This window comes from Ooceraea biroi, chromosome 7 (assembly GCF_003672135.1).
Source record: "Ooceraea biroi isolate clonal line C1 chromosome 7, Obir_v5.4, whole genome shotgun sequence".
Taxonomy (NCBI): Eukaryota; Metazoa; Arthropoda; class Insecta; order Hymenoptera; family Formicidae; genus Ooceraea; species Ooceraea biroi.
In genome coordinates this window covers 500241-516408 of record NC_039512.1, presented here as the reverse complement: position 1 = coordinate 516408, position 16168 = coordinate 500241, and the positions used below count along the sequence as shown (strand labels likewise).

Here is a 16168-nt window from a genome sequence, read left to right as displayed (position 1 = left end):
CAGCCTCCAATGTCACATCGGAATTCCTCTTTACGATTTCAGACTACGATATTGAGAGTGGGAAAGGAAGAAGGAGAAAGGAGAATGGACAGAGGGATGAGAGAGGGCACAGAGGAAAGGGGGAGGGAGAAGAAGATATTTTGATCCGCAGATCAAACGCCTTTTCACGATATTATTCGACGAAGACTGGGGCTGCGACCGAGTTGCGAGGGAGTCGTGGCGCGAATATGGGATTATAGATAAGCAATCGTTTTCCGGAACGAAAGGCACACCGACAACTTCCACATCTTGTCTCTCCCTAATCTATAGGAATTTTAAATTTCAAATGTTCTCTCGTTCATTGTGGATTCTTATAAATTATTAATTAGACTGAAAACAAAGGTTTTCCACTCGATTTCCATGTTGATACACAGTTTTGCGTGTCATATCTGACTACCGGAGGACATTGCGATACCTACTTGGCATGGGAAGACGATATCGCCTTGCCAGGACCACACAACATAGAACAGGAGGAAAACGCACATAGACGACAAAAGTAACGTTCCAGCGTCTGGAGATCAGACTGAGTGCTGCGGTTATATATTTAAGCATGGTTCTTTGTTTGTACAGTTGAGAGAGCACTTCCTTCTACTTCCGTTAAATTTAGTTTATTTTGGAAGTTCTTTGAATATGGAAGATATCTCGTAAGCATTAAACATGAGCGGGACCCTTTGCAGCAAATCTGTGGACGACTCTCTTTCAAGATTTGATTAGATTCCATGTTTCGTTGTAACTTTAAAATAAGACATATCTCGGCAACTAAATTTAACGTATTCTGTTAATGGTGCCATCACCTGACACTATAACTGAGAAGTAATGATATTTCTTAATTTATCAAAATCAGATGATATCGATACATAAAATCACGTAATTATATCAATAAATTGAAATTTTCGACTAAGAAAAGCACTGTCTCCATTTCTGTGCTATCATAAGGTTAATAATACCAAGAACGGTCTAATAAATTCAATATTTTGAAATTCAATATTTTCAGAAGCAGAATGTGATTTGCAGTATCGAAAAATCAGCTCTTAGTTATTTTTGACTTTGAATTCTTTGTGAAACTGTGAACCTGTTTTCTTCTGGGTCACATACAGTCATTCTACTATCTTTGCACGAACAAGGATATACTGCTATTTCTTTTGTAGCGAGTATTTTTGGAACAGGACAAACAGAAGTACACACGATTTTATGCCGATGTCTGATGGTCTGAATAAGTCTGTTACACGCGTAGGAAGTCTGAACGATCGCTGCCGATCAATTCTACGTTCAACTTTATGCTGGCGTCATTTACGTGAATATGTAGGACACTGAGAAGATTGCTAAGTTGATGTCATAATATCATGATTCTATATTTGGAAAAGTGCATCGAAGCGAAATACCAAGTCACAGACCTCTGATGCTCTATAGCGCATGTAGAATGCCTTTGAACAGCTGCTGTTTCTTCTAAAGAAAATATTGCGAAAGTAGCTAGGAAAAGTTCTGTTGGAAAGCATTAAAATCACAAGACATCACAAACTAAAGATAAACAAAATTAATCATAAGCGACCTATATAATTTTAGCAAGATTTCAGCGCGATAAATATATTGCATTGTCGATCTCACATACATTATGTATTGCAGGAAATCATACAATTTATTAAAGTAAAAATCCTGAGTATTTTATTTTATTCCTGTAGCCATTAAAGTAACGGTAAATTAAACACGCTCAGCGAAACGCATCCTAGTTACTAACGCAGTATTTATCAACTTTCTGTTCAGTTAACTACCCCCAGATCCATTAGATATATGAGTTTCTATGAAAATTTCACATAAAGCTCATATTTTATATAAAATGTATTCTAAATGCGATAAACATAAATAACAAAAAGGGCATTTGCAATTTTATGAGATAGTTTTTATTCTTTAAATATTTAATCTATCAAGATTTGTAAAGCGCTTAAAAATGACTAAATTTAACTTTTGTTTTACTTACGCGAATGCATATTTTCAGAAAGAAATTGGAGTGCAAAGAATAAATAAAAAAATTAGAGATTGTAGTTGGCTGAAGATATTTCGTTTACACTTGAAATAGCTTTGTAAGCATCTATCTCGTAACTCACCGATTAGGTTGCCCTGATAAATATGGGAGATGTCGACGTCGTCCCGTCTGTCCCCCGTAGGTCCCTCAATAACTAGATTGTTGCTAAAGGTGGTCAAGTCCCGCTTTAATCGGATGTGGAAGTCCTTGCCGTGCGCACGGAACTTCAACGTCACGGTACTATCGCGGCTGATCGATCTCTTCGTCCTCAGGTGACTCCGATGGACCTCCTCGACAGGATATGATAGTGTTTCGTAGTGACGAATGTACTCGTTCAACCGGCGAGCTGTAACATGACAATAAGTACTTTAAGTCATCTTGATTAATCTTGATTAATTATTATTGAATTATGCATAGGTAACATTGGAAACAAGAGTGTATATAGCCGAGATATATTATTCTCTTTTATTTCAAGTTTTAACTTTAGTCAGCTAATTTTTAAATTAAATTCCACAACTTGTTTTTTTACATATACATATACGTATCGCAAATATTAAAGTCTTGTGCTAATTCTCCGATTTACGGCTCACTGTGTAAAAATAGAATGTTGATAAATCCAGAAAGAAAGACAGAATATTGTGAATAGAGATGTTGCGAAGTGTCGCGAATGTTGAGTACGCCCTGCAAACTACAAACGACGGGGCGTCATATTTCATTCCGCGGAGCTCAAAGCGCATCCGATAAATAATGGTCGGTCGAACTGGAGCGTACGAAACGCCAGGAGCTTCGTCGGGATACTCGCGTAATCAGGTCGATCGAATAATTCAGTGTCTTTGGTATTTGGCGTATTTTTGTGCGTCCTCGTCGGGGAGCTCGTTCGTCAGCGACGCCAGGGAGATTTCTTTCCGCCTAACAGCTCCCAGCTCGGCCGTCTCGTATTGCGGCATAAAAATGCGGAGCTCATCTCTGATCGACGTGTTGCAGACCGAGAGAATCGAACGGGGCAGCTCTCCGGAGATCCGCCGTGCGATTGTGTTGCTCAGTGGCTCATTCTCGACTACGTTAACGAGACGAAGTGCTCCGCGGAGGGTGACCTGGCAGCAGTTCCACGGCGAGTTGATATCGCACGTAATTTCCGAGGGCGCAGCATGAATTTATATTAGGTAACTTTTTCCTTGCGAATCCGAGGCAGGCGTGCGTTGAGCAGAAAGTGGCGACGGCCACGCGCACAGAGTGCCCTGTCATAATTCTCCCTCTCTCGCAGGGGTTCACATATCTACCAGGCGGCGCGAAAGTGCGCGACCCTTGCCCTTGCAACCAGAAATCCAAAACGCTTCCCGCGAGACGTACACCTTACTCTCAGCGAGAACTCTCTCGATGTGACATCGCTGTAATATGAATATTATAGAGGGCAAAAATGCATTTTCCTCGTCGCGTCATTTAGCCGACTTCAAAAGAGCACCTCGCGAGCATTACGCATTGTGTTCAACGAGACGCGACGCTTCTTCGCACTCTCACGAGTAGTGCAATTGTGCAAAGTAAGTCGGTCGATACCGCGTCATTGTCATTTTTATGGTTGAGATGCGTAAATTCTTCGAGTTTTCAGGATACTTTTTCAAGATTGTTGAACTGAACAATGACAAATTGCATTATGTGAAGATGTCTAACTATGCGCAATTTATTTCATATTGCGAGCGACGTGAGATTTCAATTGTTCAAAGAGTAAGTACTTTTTGTTCGTTTGAATATTTAGGTATATATGACATAGTATTATAAAACGAGAAATTTTCGATCACTCCGTAAAACTTGATATCTTGTGCATGTCTGACGTAACTCTCATCCGTGAAGAAATCGTTTAATAAATATTGCGAAGAATTTATGAAGAGCTGAGAAACGTAATTTGCGCGTCCTGAAAGAAAGGTACAAGAAAATGGAACCGTGTCTTACGACGGAAATATTTATCTTGACGCCGGACGAATTTAATTTCATTATGCGAAAGAATTATGTAATACTGCACCTGGTACCGAGAAATCATGGAGGTACTCGCGAAAGCGTTATGCATTTGAGAATTGTAATTAACGTCCTATTAAAGGCGAACTGAACACTATTTTTCCCTACCTTTTATCTATTATATTTTTATATGCAGTAAGATCTTTTGAAGATATTTAGCGCTACAATTTATACACATTAAAAGGGATTCTGATACTGAGTGATAATGTAGCTGAATTACATTTTTAGGCGCTTCACTACTACATGATATTGTAAAAATGATATTGGAAAAATTGATTTTCATGAACGCGCTGAAAATGTATACTTCATTTAAGTTTGAGCACAAGGAGATTGAAAGGACGAGAAAATGTTAAAGCTCTCTGGATTTTATTCTCAGACCGTGGTATCAGAACAAGGAGGAATTCCGCACGGTAAGCTCGACATAAGCTGATTGTCCACTCTCACTCAGAACGCTCGTTCTCGTCCGTTGGTCAAGTCGTCGGAAAAGGCATGAAACTGAACACAGAAGGCTTAATTAGTCAACATCCATTTACGTTAATAGAAACGTTTTATCGCTCACTTATTACATAATAACGAGATGGTGTCAGCCCGTCATGCAATCAATAAAGTGCCACGATCACTTTTAATGCTCAATACATTTTCAGAAAAAAATAACCTCCGTCGATTATATTTATTATTAATATTATGTACAGTTTTTATTACAGTTTTTATAGGTAATAAAATTAAAACTAAGCTAATTGGTTTTATACTTGATAAAACTCTACAATTGAACACTATCATTTTTCGTTTGCCAAATTTTGATATCAAATCAAAGTCAAATGAACGCGATATTTTATTAATGTCAGGTAATATTAGATAATATTGACAAAACGATCCTAAGATAATAATAAAGTTTTGTGGTAAAATTAATATGATTACTTCCACAAATCAAAATCCTCTTTTTATCAAAGTTTCGTTAAAATAAATCTGAAATGAATTATAAGAATCGAAATTTTAGAATTTGTTTATGATTTTATTTTAAATCGTGCCAACGTCAATCGTTTTATCATTCCACGTTATACTACATATTATACTATATATAGGTAATTCTATGATTATTCTAAATAAAATCATTCTAATATTTGTTGAGGGATACTATCTTACAACTGAAGCCCGTATTTCGACGAACACCCTATATCAAATAAAAACGCGGGAAACGAGATGCAACTCGTTTCTACGTTTCCATCCGTTCTCGAATGAATAGAAGGATTCGAAACGAAACATGAAAACGTATCGACATCTAAAGCTGCAGGGACGCATATGATGCATGAGGCAGACTGCAACGACGTACCTTTTTATGCATTGTAGCGGGAGGTGGATCGATATATGTTCACATATAGCGTTTCTAGTTTATCTCAGAGCGTGAAAATTCCACTGGATATAGAGTAAAAAAATTAATCATCTGCATCTTTTATGATGCAAGAAATTATGGCTATAACATCTAACGAATGAGAAACATTTCAAATATACGAAATCTTGAAAAAATTAATTTATGCCATGCACACAATAGACTTAAATTTTCCATGCAGTTGTGTATTTCTAATTAAATTGTAGAACATCTTTATATTTCTCTACAATAAAACAAAGATTAGGGAACAATGTATAGGAGAATGATGCGTTTACAAAATGCATTCTCTGACATATTCGAAACACATTTTTTCATTCTTTGCTTCACTCCAACGATCAAATATTTGACGGACAATGCGAACAAAGTGAAGTTACTTTTTTCATAAATATATCGTAATAAGTATCGTAGTAGGCGAAATAAAAAATATAAAGTTTTCCATAATTCTGTGCCAGAAACAAAAAGAGAGAGATACTAGGAAATTAAAAGAGCATCTTATCATGCTCTTTCGTGGTAATATCATTCGTCGTTATGATTTCATTTCTGAGAGGATGTAATAATAAATGATTTAAGCGCGTGTTTGATAAATAAATATAAAATAGTACATATAAGTTTTGATAACTCAATATATATAAAATAATCAATATCCTAAATTATATTCACGACAAAAAAATTGGAATCACCAAAATGCCGCTTTATTTCAAAATCCACGTTTTATCGTTAAAAACGGTCGTGAAAGCGGAATGAGTCCGGCCTCTGAATAATAGCCACCAAGATAATTACGCGAGCAACTTTCTGCTTAAGTAATATTTAACGTCTCTCACCCAAGTTTTAATTACGCTTTAACGAACGTTTCCAATATCCAGACTATGAAAAAATAACTTGGGCTATGGGAGAATCACAAAACAGTCCCAGTGGGACTGCCGGTTTTGCAACTGTTTTAAGGCTGGGCGCCGAGCAGAAAGAACGAGAAGCAATATTCTGGAGAAACGCAGAAGGATGATATCGGAAAATGAGGAACGGCGGCATTCCCCCTTCTCCCGCTTTCCAATTTTCCGAGCTGTGTCTTCGGTTGTGCCGGTATTCTTTTGCGCGAATTGCATCGAAAACGCTCCTCCGAGCGCCATGATATTTGGATACGACGATAAAGGAGCCGTGAGGCCAGGAACAAAAATGCAAATTGTGCGTCTATCCAGTGATACCGGCGGGAACCATCAATCCTCTCGTTGTCGGTGTTGTAGCGCGACAAAAGTTACTTCAAGCCTGTAATGTATTTTTCGAAGGACAAAATAGCTTTTATGCACTGCATATAAATGTTTATTAGGTTGCTGTAAAAATAATTTCGGTTCAACTTAATAGCAAAAACGGCAAATATTTTTGTACCAATTTTGTACTTATATTATGCGATTTTATATGTATTATTTTACTAAAACTTTTCTTTTATTCTATATAATACTAAAACGTTATGCGTGTGCATGTGTGTTTTCGTTATAAATTAGTAAACGTAAATACAATTCTTTCTTGGAAAAATAAAATTCTTTCTCTTAAAAGAAAAAAATGTTCTAATTGGCGAAATTTCTTTGTAAAAGTAAAACTTGACTATTCGACAGAATTTAATTTAGTAGTATAATCCTTGACTTTGTAGACTTTTATATTGTGATTCTTCCTACAGCGTCGAGTGTTTTTTACTTATGTGGCTGTATGTAGCTATACTGCATGTAGCACAATTGCATCAAGTACAAAATCTAACGCGGCCGCAAGAGAGTGGTCATCAGATTGTCACGTCTCCGCTGAAGCGAAATTAAATCCCAAGGTAACGCGTATCAGATGTGGCTATTGAGGCAAACGGGTCAGTGCACGTGCCATTGTGCTCTTTGACGTTCCATGGGCGTAAATATCCAGTTGCCCCGCGCTGCCTTTATATTATCGCGCGATTCGGGGATGGTGTAGTCTCTCTCTACATTGCTGCTATTAAGATGAAGTGGAGCACAATCGGACGTCCCTCCATTTAAATGCAAGTGTGCACTTGTGCATCGCACGTGCACCGCATACAATGAAGGGAAACCGAATCATTTAGACTCGATTATTCACGTTATCAATCATGACGTTTGATGCGACGTTTGATAGGAAAATCAGAGATTTCGTCAACGGGCTCCGAGTGCAATACCTTCTCGCTAATCTCAATCTCGTTAATGAACATTACGCGACGACGGATTTCTCGGCTATTTCTCGACGAAATAGCAATCACGACACACCGGATGCGGCGGAGAACGATACTTTCGCGGTCGAGTTTGCTTTTCACGAGAGTAGCGAGGACGGCAGTTTCCAAGCTGGTCAGATCCGCTTGATCCGCTGTTCCAACCAGTTTCGGAAGGATTTCATTTCCGGATGCGACATTGCGCTCGGTCCGCTCTCTGCGCGCGGTATAGGACGTCTCAGGCAGGAAGAGTCCCTGCGATTTGAGAAACCTTCAAGTGAAATTGCTTTGGCGTCTCGGTGCAGTAGGTAGTATTACCGCGAAATAGTCGCGCACTACTATCATCCACCGTTGGCCGTTTACTTTCCGTCTACCTCTTTCTCGCCGTTATCTTTTGTCCGACTCTGCGCTTGTAACGCGGTAATTAAAATAACCGGCTCTAAGTGTTGAACGGCGTCCACGCGATGCCGACAATGAAATTAAGTCAAGAGGGAGAGAGCGCGTGAAATTCAATTTCCACCTTTTATCACCGTGTCTTGGAGGATATTTCTAAGCTCGTTCAATCCTGACTCTTCGCATCGGTAAAACCGCACCATGATTGTTATCGCTATTGTCTGCCCGTGGCAAAACCGTTTCACTATCTAATTTTTACGTCCAAAATAGTTAGAATAGTACTGTGCATCTCTCTCTCTCTCTCTCTCTCTCTCTCTCTCTCTCTCTCTCTCTCGTTCTTCTTTTTCTTCTTCTCCTCGAATCTCTCTCGAATGAATGAGTCTAATTGTATCATAATTTATCCAACGCATCCATAATTAGCATCAGTAATCTACAATCATCTCAATCTTGATATTCCTTTATCATATTACAACTATTATCCACGCATAAAATCAAATTCCAATTATGAAATGTATAAGTAAACGTTGCATGAATAATTTTGAATTAATAAATTGCTTTCCAGCTCTTCATTAGTGCCCCATTGTCTCGAGTTCATCGTTTCGAACACATCAAAGTCCTGGCACCGCCGGTTTATACCAATCTCGGATGCCAGTCGGAAGTGACGGATGACATCGGTATTTCATCGACGAGGTTGAACGGAGAGCACGAAAAATTCAATTTCCATCCTCCAGCGGGGAAAACGCCGTAAAAACCGAATGAAAGCCAACGAATTCGAATTTATGCGTCTTCAGTATACTTCCTGCCAAATCGTGTCTGGCATCCATCTATTGACGTTGCGTAGTATCGCGAAGAGGAACCGGTTTCCGGTTAGTCGTTGCTGTATATACCGTCCACAGGAAACAACGCGCTCGGGAGGGACGTAACTCGTCACGGACGGACGGACCTCTCGTTGCATGCTTTATGAGCACACACGATGGACACATGGCCCGTCCGCGATCAATCTCACATGCACGCATGCGCGTCACGTTTGTAGGAAACGAAAAAAACAACGTGATTACAGCCTTCCGAAGGACAGACGAAGCAGCGCAATGACGGTGACGATATCCTGCGACGATACAATGAAACAAGAGCATCAATCGCGAGCTCTATCAGTTTGCGAGCGATCGCCGAAAGCATCATTGTGCAATAGTGCGAGAGACGATTTTAATTTTAATGAAATTGCGTGCATTAAGAACAGAGGAACCGAGCTATCAAATTGATTTTAATTAAGTTATCATCTATGTCACTGAATTGAATTTAATTAAATTGCACGCGCGTTATCAAATTAAACGAACATTATTATTTAGGAATCGTTCATTCGGCGAGTCGAGATGCAATCCTTCGTAACTGAATATTAATCTTAATTAACATCTAAAACAGAAATGATTTTCTGATATAAATTAATGTGTAAAACACACGTGTGAATGCAACGAATTCGTGAAGTTTAGACTAAATTATATAAATTTATTTAACGACGAGAAATACACCATAGATGTGCTATGCAAAATCTAATTTGTACATATATACGTTGTACTGACTAATCCACACACACACACCACACACGCGCGCGCGCGCGCGCGCGTATGCAAGGAATCCGTGATTTACAATGCCAGAAGTGGCTACTTTTAGGACGGTAGTCCCCAAACCGAAATAGAGCTTACAGTTAAGGCTCTTTAGTCTCCACGGTAGACGAAAGAGAAAAGCCAGAATTACTAACAGATACCGCACGTGACCTAACGCGACAGAACGGTTGTTTGCGTAATTAGTATTATTCCCGAAATAGTTCCAAACAATGTGGAGAGAACGAACGAAGCCGTGGAGCGGAATTAACTAACTTCTAAGCTTCTGGACTTCAGTGCTCTATAACTTTTACTGCCTGCAAGCTCCACCGGTTTGTTCACATTTAAATATAACAATCACGTAATCGCTCCTCTCGAAGCAACAGAACGGACTGTAAAATATATATCCATAATAAATTTCCATGACATACCAGTCGCTTGAAATACATATGATATGTTTATTAATTATTTAAAATAGTTTTGCTGATTTCATGAAAAATTTCATGGAAAATTAATAAAACAAAAGTTTTACGCAATAAAATGTTTTTACACTGAAATTTGAGTTTCAAAATTCTTGTATGTACTTTTTGTACACAGATGGATATACGTAGATTGACAAACATTTTTAATGTTAAACGGTGAGAAAACACATCGCAGCCGCAATTTTCTCAAAAAACTAACCGAACGATTCTGGAGACCACTCCGGGTCACTTTAACATCTTGGTAAACACTTATCGATCGAATATAACAAGCTTATAAAAAGTTCGAGACCTACATAATTAATGGAACTAGTTTCTCCATCGTCTGTATCATAAACTTGCGATGGATCTTGACTTGCACTTACTATCGCTGTGTGGAAAGAGGAAATTTATTACTTTGCATGAAAATGAACGCATCTTGATGACACAAACGTGAGACGAAAAAAAATCTGGAAAACATTTTTAATAAACGTTTTTTTGAACGTATGTATAAATGCTTTGTATAAATCATCTTCTGAAATAATACAAATCTTAAGAAATAACATTAAATTTGGCAATAGATTGATTTTTCTTAAAAGAAGCACTGTGTAAGGCGTAAATTATTTTACACGATTTCTCCAATCATGTCATTTTGTCTCTTCTTGAAGATGTACAGTTAAAATACGTTTTTTATTTTGTCTTTGGGCTCTGCAATCTTGTGAACGGACTAAAAACACTTGGTTCGAAAAAGCTCGTTATCGTCATTCTCGATTTCCGTGATCCAATCGACATCCGTGATTCAAGACCACTCCAGACGACGGTCGTAAAAACGACGACGAGACGTTTTTACAAAAACAAAGTGATGTAGCACAGTATCGATATCCCCTCCCACATTCGACCATGTTAATCCCCATCGGATCCGCCACGGATAAGGTTTTCGCCTCCCTATGTTAGCCCTGTGTTATCTCTCGCTCGCTTATATACTCGCTCTTTCTCTCCGACGCAGGCTCTCCCTTTCCTCTCCTCCAAGTTAACGTCGATGTTTACCGAAGTTCGCCCGGGGGACCGAGGATTTACCACCTCGTGACTCGAGAGGTGAAAATGGGGTTGACTCGGTACACGTTCGATCAGCCCCACGAGGGAAACCCATGGAATGTCTTTCCTCCTTGCAACCGGCATCGTCGCGCGCGCTCGCGCGCATTCTCCGATCTACGTGTTGATTCTCATCGTAAGAGGATCTCGTGTAAGTAAAATGGAAGACGTATCCCTTCGCCCGCGCTTTCTTGAAATTCGCATCGTCAAGAATTTAACGCCGTCGCGCCGGGATAAGGAAAGGATTTACCCCAGGCGCACGAAGCAGGAATTTACGGAAACGCGAGAAGTAGGACAGACGACAGTATTTGTCATTATTATATTCGTCGTTGCAAGGAGTGCGACAGTCGAATGAAAGAAATGTTCGACAATTAATACGAGATACTTGGAAAACAATCAACAAAACTGAAAGCGTAATTCCTGTTTTTATGACAACTCCACTTATAAATTGTCTATTCAAGTCTATTCATTAACGATGGCGATTTTATTGCGTTGAATTTGTTTTAATTAACAAAGCTACCTCGTTTTATTGGTGTTAGTTGATACAATTATTCCTGGTTCGATGGAACACGCATAGATACTCGTTTTAATCGATACGTAATTAGAATTACAGACAAAGCGCACTATGATTAACGGCGTTACGATAGTTTATAAGTTCCCGCTATATACGTACTAAATGCACTCGAACGTGTAACGGCAATTGAAAGTGAACGGCGTATTCAATTTCAATTGCCAATCACTGAAAACTGAAACTGTTTAACACCAATGAGCATTCTTGCATCGATCACAATCTCCAAAAAGGAATCATTGATTTTTTAATCGCATTTCTATATATACTGAGATATAGACACTGGAAAATTGACAATAATAGACTCATTCACGTTAAATTCGTTTATTTTACCGTTGAGAGGAGTGATCCTAGTATCATGCGAAACGAACGATCATCAACGGACAGTGAATTTGGTAGAACCAGTAGGTGTTAGCCGAGAGATGGCAACGACGTTGGAGGAGGAATCAATTGACCCAATTTCACGTGCCGGCCCTGTCCTACCTCCATTATCTAATTTAACTATTTAGCCGACTGTTCGCGCACTCCCTCGACAAGGCTTCAGAGAGTAATACTTTCGCGCGGGCGAAACTCGAGAACCGATTAATACTGGCTCTCTTGCTCGCGCCAATGATTTAGATAACTGCGGCTGAGAATAAAGCATCTAGTATGCATATCGTCATATGCATATGTTCGCACCATATAACAGCTCTTCTAAAAAAATATCAAATAAATATTATTATTGTCATGTGCAATGAGAGATCGATGTTCAATTATGAAATAGAAGTGTCATAAGCTTGTATAGAGAATGTAAAATGTAAAAATATAAAATTAAATGTCAATTGCAGATTGCATAAACTGGCGTGATTTAGTGCAAAGATATTGTTATATATAATACATTGTATCGCTTTAAAAACAAATGTTTAATTTTTCAGTTTTTCAGCAATATTGCTCTTCTAAAATACATAAAATATTGTACATAGCACAGATCTCGCAAGTTTCCGAGAGAGTAACGCGAGTTATGCTTATCCCAAACTCTACTCGCTGTTTGGCAAGGAGCGCAAAGTATGGCTGTAGACGAGAGCTTTAATTGAATTAGTTTAGAAACAGCAGTCTAACATTAGTCCGCTAATTAATGTTACGGTCGGATAATTACAGGAAATTTCCCTTTTTCTCTCATTAATTGCTGTTGAAGCGTACAACGTAGCAAGAAGCGCGAAACTGAGCCTCACCTCACATAAGTCAGACATATCTCACTTCGCACCAGCTGTGCACTAGCAATTTTACGAATGGATTCAATGGCAATTTATGTATACATTTAACTGTATCGACATTAAAAACTTTGTAAAACATTAATTAAATTATTTAAAATTAAAAAAAACAAAAATAAGAAGTGTAAACATTAAAATTAAAAATATGAAAAATAACATTCACAATGCGCGGGATAAAAAGCTCACAAATACATGACGACCATTAGCATCGTTGTAATTAAAACTCGAAAAATTTACGGCAAAACATACGACGCCATTCGCGAGCATGTTTCGCAATATAGTAGGTCCTAGTGGCTCACAAGCCACGTGTTGTACAAACTTGAAATGTCCCTCGTAAAAGCTGCATGGAGGGAAAGACAAAAGAGAGACGTATATGTGACATACAAGTGACGCCGGGTGTTTCGAAAGTGCGTTCAATTTTCCTGCGCGTGCAACCGGTGATGTACATAAAACGAGATCCGAAGTTACCGATGTAGTTCCTGCGACGTGCCGATTCCTTCGTGTCATCAACACGTGTTGCACACGCACGTACTTACACGGACATGGATACAATACAATTGGAATAAAATTTTCTCTTGAAGCGAAACCCCGAAGAAAATCCAGTTCACCGGCTTATTAACGAAATAAAGCAAAGATAGTCTCTTCTCATTACCGTTACTGCCATTAATGTCTGACTAGACAAATGTGATTTAACGAAACGGGATGGCATGCCGACGGAATTGCCTTTCGATGATATTACCCTTTTGGAATTTCCAAATACGCTGGTTTGATACATAATCCACATTTTCCAATACGTAATAACACGCTATGCGCTACCTGTATCAAAATTTTGAAATACACCGCCAATGTAATTTATTCATGTCTCACGTTTGACAGATAAAAGCTATCCATATTATGTAAAATACCGGATAAGTATGGGACACATAATAAACATTAATCATTTCGTTGATGGAGTAAAAGCTCGATTCGTTAATAACTCATTCGAAAGATTTATCATTAACTCTCTCTAATATCTTTCTCCATGAGCAAGAGTTAATTAATTAAAAATATAGACTAAATAAATTTCTCAGGAATATAACAAACGTACATTGCATCTTAGGCAAAAGGAATAAAATTATATAAATAAATTTATTTTTCATTGCACTTTGTGTTTTATTTATTCGCGATAGATGTTGTCTAGCAAAATATAATATATAATGTCTTTCGAGGTATGTATCTCCATCAAGCTATATCGTCATCATGCGATTAAGTATTAATCGCAGCTACGACACTATACATTATTTTTATATATTATCTATACATTGTTTGTCGAATCATTAAACGCCACAAGATGTGTCGCGCTTATCCGCTTGACGATAAGTAACGCATTTCGTCTAGTGTAACTTTAGACCATACATCGTTACCACTGATAATCCTTGCTTCATTTCACAAAAACGCGAAATAATATGCGTGTTGCTCTGGCAGAAGCACCATGATGAGGGACGTACACAAGATTTATCGTCCTTCACCCACCCTTACCTCTCTAGAAATGACAATGAGTGATAACGCGTAAGAAAGAAAAAGAGAGAGAGATCTCTTCGACTCCTTGCTACCGACATAAATCATTGGCGAAAGGCTCGTGACATTATTTTAATATTGCTCGTGAATTTCGGACGCGGACCTGTCTGTTGTCCCACAAACGTCATTCTACGTGAAGACTGAAGAAAGGAAATGAAAAAAAGAGAAAATAATCTTCATACTAACATGTACATATATATCCCTCAAATTTAATTAGATCAAGATATCATTGCGGTTTAATATATAATCAAATATATTTTATTTATATTGTAATATTATGTATATGATATTATGTAATATATTTGAATCACATTTATAATCTGGAAATAGAATTGTTCTCTCTCTCTCTCGATTTTTGAGTTTACAATTACGTGATAGAGCAATTAGTTCTACATCGCGTAAATGAACATAACTGAGACCCGTCTCTGTTTATAACGCGACGAAACCGACGAATATATAGCGTATAATTTTATTGAAATAACTAAACCACTCGTGAAGGATTGCATCGTAGCCGACAAAATCTGCGCCAGACGATCGTGTAGCCGGGAGGAGGAAGGTACGCTGTGAAGGAATTTACGGTTTGCTCGGTTGCGGCGGGCTTGCTCGACGCCGTCGAGAAGATTAGCGTCATTCTTCTTACGAAGCTTCGAGGACTTAATCCTTTAATCACGCTGCTGAAGGTGTGAGCATTATTCGCACATCTTTCTACTCCTTGGGAGTAAACGCGACCGTCGACTCACGTTCTTAAGCGAAGATCACCGGAAGCCGATGTAAGTCGATGTAAATTACCATGCGAACGAGAAACCCGAGCGGAAACTGCATTTCGAACACGATTTGCGGAACATCACTTTTGCCTCACTGGCAACCCCGAAGGACCGCCTCGGACTTCATCGATTAATCGATACAGAACAGTAAACAAGCAAGAATCGTGATGTGATAACGTGAGTAGAGACGAGGGATAGTCACGATATCGTGAAAGCAAAAAGACAGTTACATGACATAAAGATAGCATGCACAAATATTTATAGGAGCTGCGAAAGAAAAATATAAAAATATTCCTTTTAAAATATGATATAAAAGAATTCGTAAATGAAGTAAGCGAATCCAAAATGTGATTCTGTTTATTCCATAAAAGTATGCATGTCGAAATAATTTTGGTTAAGCTAAAAAACTAGAAATTATTTTAGAAACACTTAGAAAAGAATTCACTAAAACTATATGTATCCTATAACTATATGTATAACTATATATGTAAAATTTGTAAAATTAAAGAAATATATAATACTTTAACGAAAACTCAAGAATATACAAGTAAAAATATATAAGATTTGAGGAATGTGCTTAAAGAAAGATCTTTCTTTAAATTTTCTTTAAGAGTCTTCAAATTCGTTAAAAGGATTTCGTCGTGGAAATTACATGGTTTATACATGGTTTATGAAAGTTTATGTTCGGCCGCGCATCGGATGAACAAATCTCAGAACAACATCGCTTCCAGTCGTTCCGCGTAACAGTGCAGTTTATCGCGCGCGCGTGACTAAAAGTCAAACTTTTATTACGAAAATATTTCGCCATCGCGTATGACGCGCGCGTCGCACGACGTAC

The 16168-nt window shown here is 38.3% G+C and overlaps 1 protein-coding gene across 2 annotated transcripts in view; it reads right to left on the bottom strand.

The window, feature by feature from the left end:
- LOC105284419 (disintegrin and metalloproteinase domain-containing protein 10) overlaps positions 1-16168 on the bottom strand; it is a 126468-nt gene that overhangs the window by 16807 nt on the left and 93493 nt on the right. For both annotated transcript variants that reach the window (XM_026971408.1, XM_026971409.1), the window contains exon 2: positions 2142-2405. In XM_026971408.1, coding sequence (XP_026827209.1) covers positions 2142-2405 — 264 coding nt within the window. The remainder of the gene's footprint in view (positions 1-2141; positions 2406-16168) is intronic.